Here is a 21,897-nt window from a genome sequence, read left to right as displayed (position 1 = left end):
GAAATTATAAGACCACGTGAGAAACGTTGTCGTTTGTGACATCCTTGAAATTATAAGACCACGTGAGAAACGTTGTCGTTTGTGACATCCTTGAAATTATAAGACCACGTGAGAAACGTTGTCGGTTGTTACTATCCTTGAAATTATAAGACCACGTGAGAAACGTTGTCGTTTGTGACATCCTTGAAATTATAAGACCACGTGAGAAACGTTGTCGTTTGTGACATCCAATGAAACATTACAAACACAAAGATCAAAATTTTCATTAAATATTTTCATTCCAGTTATGAAAACATGTACGTCAATGATTCTAATTACTTTACATAAATTTATCTACTTTCTGTGATGAATTAATTTTGCATTCAATGATCTTCAAAATAATAATAATGTACTCATTATTTGTACGGCCTGTTTTTGGGCAACCTAACTCCTCGGTTGCACATTGTAATTACCTGTATCTACATGCATGCGTTGCGTGTCACGTTGACATTAGAGGCCCGCAATTAATGCTAGAGAAAATTTATCGCTTTAAAAACAATAAATTAATAATAAAGAACAAATTAACCTCATGCAGATTGATTATGAAACAAGAACGACTAAACCACTTGATGCTGCTATCAATGGAGGCATAGCCAGCCGAATACGTAGTCCTTCTATGTCAATTTTTCTGTGTTCACTTTCAGTGAAAATAATAGATAGATTTCTAAAGAAGCAAATAATTTTATTGTTCTGAAGTTTACATAGCAGGGCTATGCTTTACAGGATGGCAACTCTTCTGGCTGCTAACATGTTCACAAGATACCCTTGTGCCCTTGTCCCCTATTGAATATATGAGTATGACTTCAACTTAGGCTAATTTTAGTTCAGTTGCAAATCCATAAAAAGGTCGCTTGTATAAAATGTTGCTTGACAATCTTCTAATAATTGTGAACTATATCTTGAAACTCTCTTTACGTTAATTTTTAAACTGTGCATGCATTAATATTAAATCCATTTTAGAAAGCCATTTTTTTACTGTTTATCATTTCACATGAAACATAGTAACAAAAAAATAGAACAAAATTTTCATTGAATATGAGTAACTTCTAGTCACAGAAACGATCATACATCACTCATATTGTTATGTTCATTCCTGTTTCAATATTCTTTTGCAGTTTTGCTTTGATTTCGAGAACTAAAAGTTTCATTTTATAGCCATTACGTTTAAAGACAACAAGACGAATAAGCTTCATAACAAGTAATGCTTTTTAAAATGCAAGACGGCATTTTTAAATTAAGAAAGCTTTTCCCATACTTAATCATAAATATTGGATCATCAACAACATTGATTAATTAAATTTAATTAAATAATAATTTAGTGGTCTCTTCCGACAGTTATTCAGTTAATTGTATTTTTTTCTAAAAAATATTTAAATCCATCTGTTTACACTAAGGTCACGTTTGCAAAACGGGCTTGTTTTCATGACCTAGGACCACAAGGCATCAAACTTTCAAGCCTAGCATTGAATATAGTCCCTGGGACACTGTCCTAGGTCAGTCTACAGGGTAAGTGTTTAAGTGTAAATGCAATAACTGCCTTTTTTCGGTCGATAGTTTCTTGGGCAGGTGCTTATAATAGAACAACGATGGCAGAAATTTTGAACCAACTAATATTAATATGTAAATAATTAATATTGGTTGATTAAAAATGTAAACAATTGACTCGATATTGCTCAATTGCGACTGTTATACCGACAAAATGTCATTAAAGGTACGTTTTATCGGGCCGACACTGACGTCATATTAGCTAGCTACGTGATTCTTGCTATGATTGGAAAATTTGTCGTGTAAGACAAATTGCTGTGTGTAAACAATGCATTATTGCCTCAAAAAATAAAGAAGAAAATAAAATATAGATCGGTGTGGGTTGAGTGCAAATAGAGGTAAATTTGCCCTATTTATTTTTCAGAAAATACTCTTGACTTTTTTCTTTTTCTGAATCTCTGCAGCTTTTGGTTTTTCAATAAAAACAACAACACTTTCATCGACACTTTCTTTTTCCGTGTCGACAGACGACATTTCGACAAGTATTTTCTACAAATTTTTATCCGATTTTTCGAGTCGGGCAACTTTCCAAATCCAAACACGTATAACCAATATGGCGTCACTGTCAGCCAGACCAATCGTTGCGTGTAAACGTATGTTAATTAAATTTGAATTAATTGCATCCCAAGTTCTCAGAAGATGCTAAAAATTGGTTCTTGATTCTTTATTTCTCTCAAGATGAAGAACAGTTCAAGACGAGCGACACGATTTAGCTTTCAAAATGATGCCCAGCAGGCCGTTAGTAGCTATCGACGTACTTTCATAATTTTTTCAGAAAATCAAAATTATGACAAGTTTTATTCGAAAATCTACGAACAAACTTCAGTAATTTATATTATATACTATTTCCTTTATGCTCGAGGGACTGCTTGCTATTGTACACATAGACTTATGCAACACCGCGTGGCTATGGAAATTAAAGTAATGTGTGTGGTCTGTATATAATATACAAAACTATCGATATAATCTTCGACACAGTAATCATCATGCATCTAGTCAAGATGCATGAACAGCTGCTACAATCTTCTTCTGTTTTTTTTTTGAAGATCTTTTTGCCTATTTTGTGTAATCTCGCCTTACGGGCTCGGTCTGTACAAAAAAACTTCGGTCCGATATTTCTCCGTAAAGACCTCGCGCTCGGTTATTAAGGGCTTTGTAACACATGTGGATGAACACATCAATGAGGATATTAGCTACAAACCTCGTGCAGATTATAATACTTGCTTTTGTGTTATTGACGAATTGAAAGTAGTCTAGTCAACACAAATATTATTTTATGAAGCTAGAGGGATAATTAAATCACAAACAAAAATTTGATTGAGCCACATGTTTCCAAAAACTGTTTTGAAAATCGCAAATGAATGACAAAAATGATCTCTTAATAGTTCTTAAAAGAACTGTTTATACCAAGAACATTAGTGCAACAATACTAAAAGAACTATTTTACTGCTAGAAGAAACGACGCATTTCGGTAGACTACTCCTCAGGTGTAAACGTCTGTTAAATGATTATCATTCCTGTTTTGAGCGTCATCTTTCTTGTCATTATAAATATCAGCGTATCTTAAATTTTCATTTCGGTCAAATTTGGCTTTAGAAAATTTTCAGGCTTTTCTATTACAGGTAGGCTTCCATGTATTATAGCTGTTCAGTGCTGTTTTCTTACATATATTTCCACAAGATTTGATCAAATCGTTGATAAGATTGTACAGAAAACGGTACAGGCCAAGCAGCTGGTTTTAACACTTTTCATAACGCTTCCATTATGTTTGCTTTTTGTAAAGAAGTTCTTACTTTCTATTTGAGCTTAGAAATGAAGTCAGGCTTCTCGTATAATTAAACAAAAATTAGAAAAAATACAAATTTTTGGCGATATCTCCACATGATTAGATACAGCTGTTTAAATTGCATTTTAATCCTTCTTTGTGTTCCTATACACACACGTTTTTATATCACAATGAATGAACGTGGATAGCCTTCTTTTACATATATCGTTCGCCATAAGTAGTGCTATAGTTGCCTTTCATAAAATATCTCACGATGACCTCTAAAAGCAAAAAAATAAAATTGACTGCACTTTCAGAAAGAGGTTGGCGATTTAAATATCATGGCTCAGCTTTGGTTGAACTCTTTATGAAATACTCCAGTAATTCGTATTCTAGAAATAACAACGAGAAGGTAGGATATTTTAAGAGACTTAATCATAAACATTAACTGAGTTGATTCACGATCACATAAAAACAGATGATACATTTTTAAAGTTTTCTGTGAAATCATACCGAAACTTTGTGGCTACCTTTTTTTGTTTTTGGATACTCGTATTTTGGCGGAGCCTGCAGGCAAGTTCGGCGAGGCTAAGTAAAATTTTTAACATTGGTACTATTTATTGTTTTTTCAGTCAGTTTTTACATACCAAAATAGTTGTATAGCATGAACAAACTTGCCGACTAGCTATGCCCTATATATATTTGATATAGCTTCAGACAACCGTATTTATTTGATGCAACAGCTAATAGCAACGTATGTGTTAAAAGACGCTTTACTTTATTTTTACCTCCATTTCAGAGCAACTCCAATTCTTCCTTTACCTATCTTTTGAAGCGGGTGAAAAGCCCCAATTACCCATTTTCTTTTTGGCGCTTCCCAAGACATAATCATTGAACGGTCCAGGAAATATAATTATACAAATTGTTGTAGGGGGGTTAATTGACTACTTTTAATGCTTTAAAAAGATGCACGCCCGGCGGAGTCATATGTAATATATTGGCCGCAGTACCAAGGTTGTTGTTTTTAGGTTGGCTTTTTCAAGGCTGATTTGGTCGATTTCTTCGGCCTTTATCGTCTTACCTCGTAAAAAAATTTGTGTCGTTACTAACTTGGTTTTTTTGGACTTTTTTACTTTTAATATTGCATAATTTTGGTGAATCATCAATAAAACCAGGGCATAAAAGCACTCTTATATTTGATCTATTTGTCACTATTTTATTTTACCAACAAGTGCAAGCCAGTACCACGGTACCACGTTGCCTGCAGTCTCCATGGGGGAGGGAGAGAAAATTAAGGCACGTGCCAAACCGTCAAGGCCACGTGCCAAACCAAGGCCACAAGCAACGCTCTTTCACAAAATGGCGGATGGTAAGAGCACTTCATGTGACGTCTCTGAAAGATGTTTAACGTACAAAAATGTTGACTTTCTTCTGCTCCATTACATGATTCGATATATAAGAAACAAATATGATGAAAAAGACAATCCTCAAGTAAAGTTATTGTTATTGTTAGATAAAATGCAATTGTATTCAATTGACCAATTACTCTTTTAATTGATCGACATTGTACTCTGTTGGTGATTTGACACAAATTTTGCATCTACGTAAAATGGTTCTGTCTGATTGAAACCAATGCAATTCGTGGTATTTCAATCAAATGAAATGGCTAAATGTAAATGCTTGACTCAGTTAAAAGTGCATTTTCAAGAAAAAGCCAGCTGTATAAGTTGGTCTTAACTGCACGTGGCTTGCAAACCTATAACCGCATAGCACAGTCATTGGTCAAGACAATGCTATGTTGCTATAGTTGTAGAACATGAAAAAACCCATCTCTCAAGAGGTGTATTTTGAATACATAAGTTACTTTTATTTTGAAATGTACACACCTTGTCAATCAAAGCTGATTTCCATGAAACCCATGCTTGAACGCTGTGTATGTGAACAAATTTGAACAATGTACGTTATGAAGTACGTATGATATGAATTTTTCAGACTATAGAAGGTGGAAATCACAAACTTAGATTAATAAAATGGTTTTTATTTTAAGATTGCTCAAAGTGTTCAAGTTCCCTAGTGCTTGTTTTAATAAAGTATGATGTTTATTTCAGGGCATTATCAACATGGGTACAAGTGAAAACAAGATAATAGCTGACTTGGTATCTGCAAAGGTATTCATGATCGGATCATTTATCAACATTTTTATACCTTATGAAAGATTGTTATATGCAGTGCGGTGTTTGAAATTAAATGAAGATATGATCTTCGCACTTTAATGGACAATTGAAGCAATTGTCTCATGAACCTGAAAAATTCTGGTGACTTCCTGTTGAGTCAATTCATGAGACAATTGCTTAAATTGTCCATTAAAGTGTGAAGATCATATCTTCATTTAATTTTTATATCTTGCTATCTCATATGTACATAGTAAGCTTGTGTGCCACATTTCTACAATAATGGTTTGTTTTACATCTATATGCACAAAAGCAACCATATTCTTAAATCATTTTGATTTCCACGAGACACTATATGCAGTTCTAAGAGCTACAGGTTTGGCTTCCCTTGACAGAAGTGTATAAGCCATGTCATACATTGCCCTAATAGAGAGTGAAATTTAGATTATGTTCTTTTATATTTGATTTTGGATTTCAAATTCCTTACATAAAAATGTATTAGTTTTAATGGGATGTTTTAATGAGAAAGGAAGATGTTTCAGAAAGTTAAAGCGATTGCTTCATGAATATGAATTCCGATTGTTTGCTGATGGCTTTGGAATTGCTTGATAAAATTCTTTAAAAATTGTTTACAATAAAACATTGCACTAACAGCCAATTAGCAAAATGTCATCTTAATTTTTCTTTTTGTTTGAATGCAATTATAAAATTATATCTCTCTTTATTTAGAAATAAAAGATGTTCACTGTGTTTGCACAGGCTTATGCAAACCGAGGAGACCTTTGGAAGAACTCGAGAGCAGATCAGTGCAAGCCCGAGACCGAAGGTTGAGGGCTACACCAGCTTGAGAGTTCTCACAAACGTCTCCAAGGTTTGCATGAGCCAGTGCAAACACAAAAAACATCTTTTATTTCTTTTTATAAAACATCAATAATGCAAAACAAACAAAATGTTTTAATATTCTTCTAAAATGTATTCATGATTAATATGCAAATTCTCTTTGATTGATTGATTGATTTGATTGGTTGAGCTCAGATCCTTTTGCACAGGCTATTGCAAACACAGCTCTTGACCAATCAGTGCATGCATTTAATTGTGTTTATTTTATAATTTAGCTTAATGAATGTAACACATTTAAAGAAGAACATTCACATTATGGTGATTTTAAGGGGATGAAAAGGTGACTTTGGATAGGAAATTTTATGCGTAGTTAGTGAGAGAATATATATTTATGGCCTATTCTATCCTAAATCAAATTTCACATATTATATAAAAAATTGAATTGCTTTTCTCACCACAAGTTTTGCACTTGAATCAACATTTAAATACTCACCACAAGTTTTGCACTTGAATAAACATTTAAATTCTCACCACAAGTTTTGCACTTGAATCAACATTTAAATTCTCACCACAAGTTTTACAGTTGAATAAACATTTAAATTCTCACCACAAGTTTTGCACTTGAATCAACATTTAAATTCTCACCACAAGTTTTGCACTTGAATCAACATTTAAATTCTCACCACAAGGTTTGCACTTGAATAAACATTTAAATTCTCACCACAAGGTTTGCACTTGAATAAACATTTAAATTCTCACCACAAGTTTTGCACTTGAATAAACATTTAAATTCTCACCACAAGGTTTGCACTTGAATAAACATTTAAATTCTCACCACAAGGTTTGCACTTGAATAAACATTTAAATTCTCACCACAAGTTTTGCACTTGAATAAACATTTAAATTCTCACCACAAGGTTTGCACTTGAATAAACATTGAAATTCTCACCACAAGGTTTGCACTTGAATGTACATTTAAATTCCCACCACAAGTTTTGCACTTGAATAAACATTTAAATTCTCACCACAAGTTTTGCATTTGAATAAACATTTAAATTCTCACCACAAGGTTTGCACTTTAATAAACATTGAAATTCTCACCGCAAGGTTTGCACTTGAATGTACATTTAAATTCTCACCACAAGGTTTGCACTTGAATAAACATTTAAAATGATGATGAAGATTTCAGCAGAGCTTCGCGTATTTGCCTTTATTTAATATTTGGTTGGAAGTTGTCAGACAATGTGATTCCTAATACATCAGGACGTACTTATTCTATAGATATTTTAATCTTTGTTTTATAACCTGCAGTAAGCATAAAACTTTTTCTACCATCAAGTTTGGCTTGCTTTCATGTTAATATAAAAGTGTGGCAAAGTGTTGTAACTCCTTTTGATGAACTCCTTAAGAACTTAATGTCTTTGTTTAATGGCCTTTTCATTGAAAATATGTTCATTGGCATACGTACATGTTTGATTATAATCATCGCCATAGTATGCAAGGGGTGTGATAGCCAACACCCCACCCATACTGCTCGGCAGCTAAGGTTAATCAGGCATTATTTGCTGAGTACAATAACTTATTGCTAGATCACACTTAAGATTGGAAATTCACAGATTGCCTCCCTAAAAATGTTAGTCAGCACGCTCATAATTATAGTAAAATTAAATTTAATGAGATAAACCTGTTGACCCAAAAGCATGAACATTTGCCGCAATAACAATGACATGCTGTTGTAAAAGTAATTTTGAATTTATGAGAATTATAATTATGTTTTTTTTAGATTTCGCACAAGTTTGGCGGCATTTTTCGAGCGCTACATGAAACCATTGGAACGAATTGATCCTAATCATGTATGTATAGCGAGTGCATGCAGACTTTTTAAAGTTGTCACAGTTGAGAAATTGATCCTAATCATGTATGTATAGCGAGTGCATGCAGACCTTTTAAAGTTGCTACAGTTGAGAAATTGATCTTAATCATGTATGTATAGCGAGTGCATGCAGACCTTTTAAAGTTGCCACAGTTGAGAAATTGATCCTAATCATGTATGTATAGCGAATGCATGCAGACCTTATAAAGTTGCCACAGTTGAGAAATTGATCCTAATCATGTATGTATAGCGAATGCATGCAGACTTTTAAAATTTTGCCACAGTTGAGAAATTGATCCTAATCATGTATGTATAGCGAATGCATGCAGACTTTTAAAATTTTGCCACAGTTGAGAAATTGATCCTAATCATGGATGTATAGCGAATGCATGCAGACTTTTTAAAATTGCCACAGTTGAGAAATTGATCCTAATTATGTATGTATAGCGAATGCATGCAGACTTTTTAAAATTGCCACAGTTGAGAAATTGATCCTAATCATGTATGTATAGCGAATGCATGCAGACTTTTTAAAGTTGCCACAGTTGAGAAATTGATCCTAATCATGTATGTATAGCGAGTGCATGCAGACTTTTTAAAGTTGCCATAGTTGAGAAATTGATCCTAATCATGTATGTATAGCGAGTGCATGCAGACTTTTTAAAGTTGCCACAGTTGAGAAATTGATCCTAATCATGTATGTATAGCGAGTGCATGCAGACTTTTAAAGTTGCCACAGTTGAGAAATTGATCCTAATCATGTAAGTATAGCGAGTGCATGCAGACTTTTTAAAATTGCCACAGTTGAGAAATTGATCCTAATCATGTATGTATAGCGAATGCATGCAGACTTTTAAAGTTGCCACAGTTGAGAAATTGATCCTAATCATGTATGTATAGCGAGTGCATGCAGACTTTTAAAGTTGCCATAGTTGAGAAATTGATCCTAATCATGTATGTATAGCGAGTGCATGCAGACTTTTAAAGTTGCCACAGTTGAGAAATTGATCCTAATCATGTATGTATAGCGAGTGCATGCAGACTTTTTAAAGTTGCCACAGTTGAGAAATTGATCCTAATCATGTATGTATAGCGAGTACCTGCAGACTTTTTAAAGTTGCCATAGTTGAGAAATTGATCCTAATCATGTATGTATAGCGAATGCATGCAGACCTTTTAAAGTTGCCACAGTTGAGAAATTGATCCTAATCATGTATGTATAGCGAATGCATGCAGACCTTTTAAAGTTGCCACAGTTGAGAAATTGATCCTAATCATGTATGTATAGCGAATGCATGCAGACCTTTTAAAGTTGCCACAGTTGAGAAATCGATCCTAATCATGTATGTATAGCGAATGCATGCAGACCTTTTAAAGTTGCCACAGTTGAGAAATTGATCCTAATCATGTATGTATAGCGAATGCATGCAGACCTTTAAAGTTGCCACAGTTGAGAAATTGATCCTAATCATGTATGTATAGCGAATGCTTGCAGACCTTTAAAGTTGCCACAGTTGAGAAATTGATCCTAATCATGTATGTATAGCGAGTGCATGCAGACTTTTAAAGTTGCCACAGTTGAGAAATTGATCCTAATCATGTATGTATAGCGAATGCTTGCAGACTTTTTAAAAATGCCACAGTTGAGAAATTGATCCTAATCATGTATGTATAGCGAGTGCATGCAGACTTTTTAAAGTTGCCACAGTTGAGAAATTGATCCTAATCATGTATGTATAGCGAATGCATGCAGACCTTTTAAAGTTGCCACAGTTGAGAAATTGATCCTAATCATGTATGTATAGCGAGTGCATGCAGACTTTTTAAAGTTGCCACAGTTGAGAAATTGATCCTAATCATGTATGTATAGCGAGTACCTGCAGACTTTTTAAAGTTGCCATAGTTGAGAAATTGATCCTAATCATGTATGTATAGCGAATGCTTGCAGACTTTTTAAAAATGCCACAGTTGAGAAATTGATCCTAATCATGTATGTATAGCGAGTGCATGCAGACTTTTTAAAGTTGCCACAGTTGAGAAATTGATCCTAATCATGTATGTATAGCGAATGCATGCAGACCTTTTAAAGTTGCCACAGTTGAGAAATTGATCCTAATCATGTATGTATAGCGAGTGCATGCAGACTTTTAAAGTTGCCACAGTTGAGAAATTGATCCTAATCATGTATGTATAGCGAGTACCTGCAGACTTTTAAAGTTGCCATAGTTGAGAAATTGATCCTAATCATGTATGTATAGCGAATGCATGCAGACCTTTAAAGTTGCCACAGTTGAGAAATTGATCCTAATCATGTATGTATAGCGAATGCATGCAGACCTTTAAAGTTGCCACAGTTGAGAAATTGATCCTAATCATGTATGTATAGCGAATGCATGCAGACCTTTTAAAGTTGCCACAGTTGAGAAATCGATCCTAATCATGTATGTATAGCGAATGCATGCAGACCTTATAAAGTTGCCACAGTTGAGAAATTGATCCTAATCATGTATGTATAGCGAGTGCATGCAGACTTTTTAAAGTTGCCACAGTTGAGAAATTGATCCTAATCATGTATGTATAGCGAGTGCATGCAGACTTTTTAAAAATGCCACAGTTGAGAAATTGATCCTAATCATGTATGTATAGCGAGTGCTTGCAGACTTTTTAAAGTTGCTACAGTTGAGAAATTGATCCTAATCATGTATGTATAGCGAGTGCGTGCAGACTTTTTAAAGTTGCTACAGTTGAGAAATTGATCCTAATCATGTATGTATAGCGAGTGCATGCAGACTTTTAAAATTTCAACAGTTGAGAAATTGATCCTAATCATGTATGTATAGCGAGTGCATGCAGACTTTTTAAAGTTATCACAGTTGAGAAATTGATCCTAATCATGTATGTATAGCGAGTGCAAGCCGACTTTTTAAAGTTGCCACAGTTGAGAAATTGATCCTAATCATGTATGTATAGCGAGTGCATGCTGACTTTTGAAAATTGCCACAGTTGAGAAATTGATCCTAATCATGTATGTATAGCGAGTGCGTGCAGACTTTTTAAAGTTGCTACAGTTGAGAAATTGATCCTAATCATGTATGTATAGCGAGTGCATGCAGACTTTTTAAAATTTCAACAGTTGAGAAATTGATCCTAATCATGTATGTATAGCGAGTGCATGCAGACTTTTTAAAGTTGCCACAGTTGAGAAATTGATCCTAATCATGTATGTATAGCGAGTGCATGCTGACTTTTGAAAATTGCCACAGTTGAGAAATTGAAGCTACAGTACCGCTCGCGTATTTGTTAACATAATTTTGCGTATGATACGCGTATCATACGCGTATCGTTCTCGTATCATACGCATATCGTTCTCGTATCATAAGCGTATCGTTCTCATATCATACGCTTATCGTTCTCGTATCATACGCGTATCGTTCTCCTATCATACGCGTATCGTTCTCGTATCATACACGTATCGTTCTCGTATCATACGCGTATCGTTCTCGTATCATACGCGTATCGTTCTCGTATCATACACGTATCGTTCTCGTATCATACACGTGTCGTTCTCGTATCATACGCGTATCGTTCTCGTATCATACGCGTATCGTTCTCGTATCATACACGTATCGTTCTCGTATCATACGCGTATCATTCTCGTATCATACGCGTATCGTTCTCGTATCATACGCATATCGTTCTCGTATCATACGCGTATCGTTCTCGTATCATACGCGTATCGTTCTCGTATCATACACGTATCGTTCGCGTATCATACGCGTATCGTTCTCGTATCATACGCATATCGTTCTCGTATCATACGCGTATCTTTCTCGTATCATACGCGTATCGTTTTCGTATCACATGAGTAAGAAACCACATTTTGAACGGCTTGTACGTACAAGCAGGAATGAAGCAATAAAATTCAATTTTGTTTTGATCGGGTGAACTTTTGGGTCTTGGTTTACAAAATATAAAAATTCCAGAAAAAATCCGCCACTTAGATGCGTAAACTTGGGTTATTTTCTATTTTAAATCAAAGCTTGCATGTCCGTTTTCGTGCAGGAATGACTTCATGCACATGCATTTTTGCAAAGTGTTCCTAATCTTTCCATACTTTTGTTCAATAAAACTTATGTCTGTAGCTATGACTGTATAGCTATTTAGGTCGGTTGCACAGGGAGCACATGATGGGAGTTATTGACACCCTCAGCTTTTGTGAATCATGTACAAAATATGATCCATAAATGAATTGATGGGGCACGAAGAAAGTCGGTCGTGTTAAAATTTTAGGATTCTTTATGAAATAGAGACACGACGAAAGTCGGTCTCGTAATGTAAAGTCATTCAGTTTTTTCGAGGATGGTCGCCTCTGGACATACTCATGCAGTCATGCTTATGTATGTGCAGTAATGTTTAATGTTTAAAAAGTTACCTCAAGCTTTCTGACGTCTATGCATGCATCGGAAAACATGTAATTTATGAATTTGTTTGAGCTACTTGTTGTATGGGTTTGCAACTAGCATTTAATAAAGTATCCCCGCTAATTTATACTGTAATTCCTGTAGGCATATTACTATTAACTGTTATTGTTTTGTTGATGAATATCTTTGATTTTTCATGTCTTGGACTGATTCTAGTCCTTTAAAAGCAAGTGCTTCTTGTGCTTCTTTGGTTAAAACTGTCTGTGCTTCCATTTTAAAAACAGTCATTTAACATATTGTGCAAAGGACAGAGTTGCGGAAATTCATTTTTCGTATTCTTTATGTAGATAACAGTTTTTAACGGTGCTGCTTCTTTGGTTAAAACTGTCTGTGCTTCCATTCTAAGAAACAGTCATTTAACATACTGTGCAAAGTACAGAGTTGTGGAAATTCATTTTTCGTATTCTTTATGTAGATAACAGTTTTTAACGGTGCTGCTTCTTTGGTTAAAACTGTTTGTGCTTCCATTTTAAGAAACAGTCATTTAACATACTGTGCAAAGTACAGAGTTGTGGAAATTCATTTTTCGTATTCTTTATGTAGATAACTGTTTTTAACGGTGCTGCTTCTTTGGTTAAAACTGTTTGTGCTTCCATTTGCGATCGAAAAGGTTGGCATTACGTAGCAAATACTTTAGTTTGTTTATATTTGTCATATAAAGTCTGTCAGTGTGTATTGTTTGTGACTAACAGAATTTCAGTTATTACAGTGTTATACGTAAAGTATTATAATTGTTCATTTTAGAGGCGATTCTTATTCCTACGCCTTACTATGGAGGATTTGATGAAGATGTTTGCCTTGAAAATGAAATTGTACTATTTCCTGTTTATTTGTCAAGTGAGGTAACAAATTTATACGTATAATAAACACCTTGTTAAGTCTTCTTATGTTACTGCCTATGGTTTCCTAACGACAAAACTGAGGTCAAATACAGGAATTTCTTGTTCACTTACATATTTAAATCAAATATATATTCGTTTTTCTGCATTTCAATTTCTGTTTCAATCTTATTTCATCTCTTTTTGTTGAAAATGTCACTAAACACCCCTAACCTTCCTACTTATTGGACATAGGCGTATTAGGTGGGGAGGCGGAGTGGGGCGGGTGGTCACAGCACCCTCAAAATCTTACGCAGACAAAGGCAGTCAGGCATTATTTGCAGAAAAGTTGTGTAAATTAGGTCATTTAAGATTCAAAATGTACGAACCGCCCTTAAAAAAATGTTGGCCCGTACGCCCATCGTATTGCACTCCATTAAATTTTCATGAAGATTCTAGCTAAGAACATCTACGGATATTGAAGGTAGCAGTTCAAGTTTGTAGAATTTGAAAGTAGTCAATGTGCCCCAAAGGCCTTTTAGAAATGCACTTCGTATGTACATGGCCCTTCAAATATTGGGGAAATGATTATGACGTAAAGTTTTTGAATCATCTTTGCAATTATCTTCTGCAGCCTGATCCTGAGACTAAAATGCCATTTGAACTTACAATGGATGACTTGGAAAATGCTCTTGCTAAGGCAAAGAAGCAGGTAATTGTTCAACTTACGTAATGAAAGAATTTGCCATCCTGTGCCGTGCATATTGTAAAGAGGTCTGGTCTTATACTACGAGTAACTTAAAAACTACATATTACTTTCGAAAAGTTAGTCTTATACTACGAGTAACTTAAAAACTACATACTACTTTTGAAAAGTTAGTCTTATACTACGAGTAACTTAAAAACTACATATTACTTTTGAAAAGTTAATGCTATTGTCAGTTTATCATGACAAGAGATATTGTTTTGGGGCAATTATTTCACCGATCACCAAGCGTTTGCTTTGATTTTAGGGTCTCACCGTTCGTGGACTTCTCATTTGCAATCCCAACAATCCTTTGGGTACTGTGTACACAGAAAAACAAGTTCTAGCTTGTCTCGAATTTACACAGCGGTAAAGAAAATTCTTATTGATTTTCAATGGTGCACAGAAATTAGTAGTGTATTGAGTAACTCAAGCCTATCGTGCAACCCAATGTAAAACAAACGGCACTCTACAAAAACTTCGTCTCCCTTAGCTTTAAGATATGTTTTCTTGTTTTGTATGGACCCAGTCACTGTAATATGTTTTCTCATTTCGTGTTTTTGAATTGTTATTTGTATTGTTGTTGTGTATTGCTGTATTGTTATTGTTTTATTGTCGTATTGTTATTGTTTTTGTTGTATTATTGTTGTATTGTTATTGTTTTTGTTGTATTATTGTTGTATTATTATTCATGTATTGTTTTTTGTATTGCTCTGTTGTTGTATTGTATTGTTATTTTATACGTTGTATTGTTTTCTCCTTTTGTATTGATTTTTTTTCTTGTTTTGCGTGGACTAAGTCCTTATGATATATTTTCTAGTTTTGCATGTCTTAGCACAGAATAAGAACATACAGAAGGGTCACTCGTGTCGGAACCTTTGATGTTTTTATCCTCGCGCATGTCGTGCCCGCGCATGGTGGCCGCCATTATTCCAGCCAGATGATTAGGGGTTTTGACTTTTTCCAAGCCTTTAAAATGATCCGAAGTCATTTCTTAACTCAAAATATACTTGAATTCATTATTAAGTATCGACGTGGTGTAATTTTAATGGTTGGAAACAAGTGAGAAATCCTAATCATCCGGCTGGAATAATGGCCGACATGAGGACACGTTGTACACCTGAGTGACCCTTCTGTATAATCATTATTCTGTGGTCTTATTGTCTGTGATAGCTACTTATGTCGTCTTGTTTTAAATGGACTCTGTCCCAGTGCTGTGTTCTTTTAAGTAATTTGCATTTAGTTTCTGCAATGTGATAATGTAATGTATGTGGTCTTGTTTTAAATGGACTCGGTCCCAGTGCTATATTCTTTTAAGTAACTTGCATTTAGTTTCTGCGATGTGATACTAGGGAGTTTTAGCAAGAGTACGACTACGAGAACGAGTACGAAATTCGACCGTGTAAGGGAATGGCACGAGGAAGTTTGTTGTCGTTGTCGCTTCGTCAAAATTTTGCTTTAGTTGTAAAAAACAGAACGAGCCTTTTTATTGTGTAAAACACCGACGTTTGCGAAGCAGCTACGGCTCTATTTGTCAACAATGATATCAAAGAATCGATAATACTGGTGTTGCAAGAATATAGGACTCTTTAGACTGAAAAATCTTCACTATTTTAAGTTTTATGTACGATATATTTGTACTATTTTATTGTTTGTTTACCTTTCACTTTGCGTGCGAAATACATGAAAGTTTTGTAGGTCATATTTTCCTTTTTAATGTACATCTGCGCTCAAAAAGGGTTCTAAATTAAAGCCTGGATGCTCGAAAATAGTACTGTAAAATAATTTCTTACATAATGAAGAAATATACCTACTTTCTTTGCTTAAAAAGACATCGTAGTCGCGACTACGAATTTTTTACAAAACATCGTACTCAGATTGATGACGGCTACGTGTTTTTGTTGTCGCAACAATGTTTTCGCGCCAAAATGACGTAAATCGTACTCGTAGTCGTACTCGTAGGCTCTGCTAAAACTCGCTAATGTAATGTATGTGGTACGTACTTGGTCTTGTGTAACTTAGAATCAATCCATTTCGTGATTCGTTTACTGTACGTATGTTAACACCATTTTATATTTGTTATGTAGTCACTCCTTGCATCTTATTTCGGATGAACTTTACTGTTTGTCGATTTTCGAAGAAGGTGTTAATATGACGTCTGCAGTTTCTGTAAAAGGGTAGGCCATTCATTGCCTTGTGAATTATCAACTTTTTCGATGCTTGAGCTGATTTTTATCAAGATTTATTGAGTTACGATTTACCACTTCGGTATTATGTTATGCCTCACACTGAAAATATTGGTTACCAACACTCATGCTGTCTAAATACTTGAAGAGCTAAATAACTCATAATTAAAATATTTTTTCATTGTTCATCATACTACAAGCAACTACTGTAAACGCTATCACGGGCTTTTATGCAATATTCATACGTACGTGACCGATATTTTTTGCATTTGTGAGGGAAGACTTTTTTATTGTATTCGGCGAAGTACGAATTGCCTTTTTTTCTTAAATTCCCTCGTATTTAAGGTGCGATTCGACTTGCATTTCGTCTATGCGGTAAAACAAGTTTCAATTTTTTTCTAAAACTGTGCTATTTGATATAAAACTGCTATTGCTATTTTTGTTATAGATCTCTTGATCCTCATCGTTTGCATATCATTTGGGGATTTAGTAAGGTACAACGTTTTGTATTGGAAGCGGGGGAATGGGCTAAGCCCCACACATTTCTTAGAAGGGGGTGGTGCACCCACTTTGCACTAAAATAGAAATATTTTAAAGGGAATGAGAATGTTAAAGAAAGAGAATGTTTGCTGATATTCTGTTTTGACTATAAAACGTATGTCTCTACAATGTAGCAGAGCGGACTTCTACGGAATCACGCAGGAACCTTTTGTAATTCTTCCATTTCATTAGTTGATTACATTTACGATTGGGCGACGGGCGTTGCTAAATTCAAAATGGCGTTTACTTAGGAACATGTTGTGGATTGGTACTCATAATTTTTAAAATATGCTCCCTCCCCACTTTTATGCTCCTTCTGTCCCCCCTGTAAACATGTGTTAGCTTAACTCGAATATTGCGTAAGTCGAAAAGGCAGAATGCTTGGCATCCAAATTTCAGATTATTTTTTCTTTTTCTTTTAAATGTCACTCTTTAAAACTTTTATACGTAAATCAATCATTTTTGCATTAATTTAAGCTATAAATTTAAGCTCAAACTGGACCGCTAGAAGTCGTTTTACCTTTTCCCACGAATCATTTTTCAATTCTTGCGCGCTGATGAATTTAGCAACGTTTTCCTAACAGTTAAGTTTTTTTGTACATCCGCTATGCAGCCTGGAAAGGCAAATGAACTTTTTGAATATGAACATGTTGAGTGTATTTCTGTTTTCAGGACTTTGGTCTCTCGGGAATCCGAGTTGCTGTCATGTATTCTCGGAATAAAGACATTTTGGCATCATTAACAAATATCGCAATATTTTATTCTACTCCCCTTTACATTCAGGTACGTACAGTACTTATGTTTTGTACCGTTGCACTTTTTGAAAATGTACACCCACACGTACGCATTGCGTACCTCTTCTTAACGTGGTACTCTTGACAACAAACTAAAAAAATATTTGTCACTTTGAAAATTAGTCAACAAATCACCCACATTGTCCAATACAAAATGATTGAGAACAGGTTTTTTACGTGGTAATCGGTGTTAGGTTAGGATACCATGTAGTAATAACGATCCTTCATTTTAATAAGGATCTCACGTGTTATTCCCATTCTTTTCCGATAGGAAATGCTCAATCATATGATATCAGATTATGGTGAGTAACTGTTTAATTCTTCTTGCACCTTCATTTGCACATACGTAGCTACGTACTTTCTTCAAAATAACTGTCCTTGACGGTTTTGCAGTCTCTAAGTTCACCTAACTCTAAGCTTCTTTAATCCTAAGCTGCTTTAAATCTTGAGCTCGATTCTAAGCTCGTGAAATCGTATACTTAGATTCACATAATGTTAAGCTGGTGTAATCCTAAGTGCACCTAATTCTGAGCTCGTGCAATTCTAAGTTCGCATAATTTTAAGCTCGTGTTGTCCTAAGTTTATGAAATTCTAAGCTCTTGTAATCCAAAGTTCACCTTATTCTTAGCATGTATTATCCTAATTTCATCTAAGCTCGGCTATAATTCTAAGTTCACCTTATTCTTAGCATGTATTATCCTAATTCCACCTAACTCTCTATAATCCTAAGTTCACCTTTTCTTAGCATGTATTATCCTAATTCCATCTAACTCTCTATAATCCTAAGTTCACCTTATTCTTAGCATGTATTATCCTAATTCCATCTAACTCTCTATAATTCTAAGTTCACCTTATTCTTAGCATGTATTATCCTAATTCCATCTAACTCTCTATAATCCTAAGTTCACCTTATTCTTAGCATGTATTATCCTAATTTCATCTAAGCTCGGCTATAATCCTAAGTTCACCTTATTCTGAGCTCCTGTCATCATAATTTCATGTAATTCGTTTCTAAGTTGTGTTGTCTCATGTTCCCCCAAACAACTTAAAATAACGTAATTCTATGCTCGTGCTATCCTATTCTCACTTAAGTTCAATTGACTCTGTAATTCACTATCATGTGTTTTTGTTACCGTAAACTAGATTGGCTGGATAATGTCTTAATTCCAACAAATATAAAGCGACTTCGACAATGCCACGCTGTCGTCACAACGGCGTTGAAAACGCTAAATATACCTATGTTGCCTAGCTGCTCTGGTCTCTATATATGGATTGATCTACGTGAATATCTAAAACCATTGACTTTCGAAAGGGAGAAATACGTTGCCGAATTGATGATGGAGAATGGTGTTTACATAAATGCGGGCAGTTTGTTCAAATGTGGAACCTGGTTGGTTTCGGGTAGTTTTGCTAGTGATCTTGGCATGATCAGGAAAGGTACGTGTTATAATGCGTGATCAGGAAAGGTACGTGTTATAATGCGTGATCAGGAAGGTACGTGTTATAATGCGTGATCAGGAAGGGTACGTGTTATAATGCGTGATCAGGAAAGGTACGTGTTATAATGCGTGATCAGGAAAGGTACGTGTTATAATGCGTGATCAGGAAGGTACGTGTTATAATGCGTGATCAGGAAGGGTACGTGTTATAATGCGTGATCAGGAAGGTACGTGTTATAATGCGTGATCAGGAAAGGTGCGTGTTATAATGCGTGATCAGGAAAGGTGCGTGTTATAATGCGTGATCAGGAAGGGTACGTGTTATAATGCGTGATCAGGAAGGGTACGTGTTATAATGCGTGATCAGGAAAGGTCCGTGTTATAATGCGTGATCAGGAGGGGTACGTGTTATAATTCGTGATCAGGAAGGGTACGTGTTATAATGCGTGATCAGGAAGGGTACGTGTTATAATGCGTGATCAGGAAAGGTACGTGTTATAATGCGTATAATCAAAAGAGCAACGCAAATAAGACTTACACGCCACTTTACTCATTCTCGGTCAGATTAAATGCATCTCTTCTCTTGCGATTCATTTCAGTGGTGGAGTATATTTAAATGTTTTTTTTTTAAATCATACATAATGTTTCACTCTCAAATACACACGTTTAATTATACGTGTGTCAATCTAGCAACATGTTTAACACTTTGACTCGCACGTTGAACTTAAGTATCCATGATTTACTCGTGTCAATCTAGCAACATGTTTAACACTTTGACTCGCACGTTGAACTTAAGTATCCATGATTTACTCGTGTCAATCTAGCAACATGTTTAACACTTTGACTCGCACGTTGAACTTAAGTATCCATGATTTACTCGTGTCAATCTGGCAACATGTTTAACACTTTGACTCGCACGTTGAACTTAAGTATCCATGATTTACCTCGAGAAAGGAAATGAAAAAGTGTTTCTATGTTTGGCGTGCAAAGATCTTAAATTAGAAATACGTTGTTCGCATGTAGGATACTATACTCAGTGGCGTCGCCAGCTTGATATGTAGGTGGACAATATTCATATATGCATGTTTAAGTCTCTAAAAAAACAAGTGACATGAAAATACTATACTCAGTGGATACTATACTCAGTGGCGTCGCCGGCTTGATATGTAGGTGGACAATATTCATATATGCATGTTTAAGTCTCTAAAAAACAAGTGACATAAAAATTACGTAGTGCAGAAAATTATGCAAATATGAATAAAATCGCCTTCGCTTATCGAGCTGGCGACGACACTGACCATACGTATGTATGTAGAGCACTTTCAATAAGGCCTTATTTTTACAAATCTTGAATTTTCTTTTGCGTTATTGTGGGATTATTATTATTTTAAGATAGCTATTCTTGATAGGATTTTAAATGAATTTTTATATTTTTTGATTCAAGATCTTAAAATTTCCTGCAGCTTCATTAAGTATTTTCTATTGAATTTCATATAAGATGTGAAAATTTTCGGCCAGTATAGCTATTAGTTGGATTTTCACCGACCAATCAGGGCTCGCGTTTTGCTTATTTTATTTTATAAAAATTTTTCGTTGTTACTCAACACTCAATGTAGAAACAGTAGATTTTTAAAGAAATATAAATCATGCTATTGTGAAATTTACAAAAACCCAACAAAACTTTCCTGCTGGATGGCTGCACTAGTGCATATAAAACGCAGAGCATAACGCTTTGGAGGTTTTTATCCTATGCACGATTTAAATGTGTGTTTATTGCTTGGTCAAAGTAATGTTAAATGTAGACCGTTCGTTAAAACGAGCTTTGTTTAATCTGTTACAGGAATTGGGAGAGTTCTGGAAACTTTAAAGAAAATACAAAACGATAATGTGAACTGTAAATTGTGAGGAGATATATAATTCAATTTGTTTCAAAACAAAGTAGCTAGAACCTGAGGTTTTAGTGCTTTAGTTTCAGTTTTATGTTATAAAAAATTACGACACTAACATTAATACTGAAATATGTCGTGGTTGTCGTAATAATGTATGAGAAATATTATACTGTAGATGGTCGCATAAGATGAATTTTAATAAAACTTTTATGGAAGAAAAATTTGGAAGAACACGAAAAAGCTTTGTTTAGTTCGTGCTCGGTTATAAATACTGTAAAAGGTAAAAAAAACTTTTACTACAAAGTTTCTAGAACAAATGATTTACTACAAAGTTTCTAGAACAAATGATTTACTACAAAGTTTCTAGAACAAATGATTTACTACAAAGTTTCTAGAACAAATGATTTACTACAAAGTTTCTAGAACAAATGATTTACTACAAAGTTTCTAGAACAAATGATTTACTACAAAGTTTCTAGAACAAATGATTTACTACAAAGTTTCTAGAACAAATGATTTACTACAAAGTTTCTAGAACAAATGATGTTGTGTTATTGAATTGATCCAAACATTAAAAAGTTCGTGACTTTCGCGTCACGACTTCAAAATCTTCATTTTATTGTTTTGTCTTCCCTGAGAAGAACAAACGATACGTTTTGCATTGTATTGTATTCATATCCTCATAAGCGTTGATTTTCAGTTTTGAGACTAAAGTATGGAAAATGAAGTCATTCTATAGTCAATGGAAGAAGCAAACGTTTCAGTTTTGAGA

The 21,897-nt window shown here is 34.7% G+C and overlaps 1 protein-coding gene across 1 annotated transcript; it reads left to right on the top strand.

Annotated features, from left to right (window-relative positions):
• The first annotated feature begins 4,584 nt into the window (after positions 1 to 4,584).
• On the top strand, positions 4,585 to 21,346 carry LOC124454625 (1-aminocyclopropane-1-carboxylate synthase-like protein 1). The gene is given in 15 exon segments (XM_047005404.1): positions 4,585 to 4,840; positions 5,458 to 5,517; positions 6,636 to 6,700; positions 8,144 to 8,213; positions 13,258 to 13,324; positions 13,459 to 13,556; positions 14,167 to 14,244; positions 14,546 to 14,646; positions 16,365 to 16,454; positions 16,912 to 16,957; positions 17,676 to 17,786; positions 18,069 to 18,099; positions 18,941 to 19,178; positions 19,180 to 19,234; positions 21,077 to 21,346. Coding segments are annotated over 14 exon segments (1,320 nt in total). The 5' UTR covers positions 4,585 to 4,621; the 3' UTR covers positions 19,226 to 19,234; positions 21,077 to 21,346.
• The last annotated feature ends 551 nt before the right edge of the window (positions 21,347 to 21,897 follow it).

The sequence above is a fragment of the Xenia sp. Carnegie-2017 genome, unplaced genomic scaffold, assembly GCF_021976095.1.
Source record: "Xenia sp. Carnegie-2017 unplaced genomic scaffold, XeniaSp_v1 HiC_scaffold_3, whole genome shotgun sequence".
Lineage (NCBI taxonomy): Eukaryota > Metazoa > Cnidaria > Anthozoa > Malacalcyonacea > Xeniidae > Xenia > Xenia sp. Carnegie-2017.
Note: the sequence above shows the minus strand (reverse complement) of the source record. Positions and strands in the feature narration are given on the sequence as shown.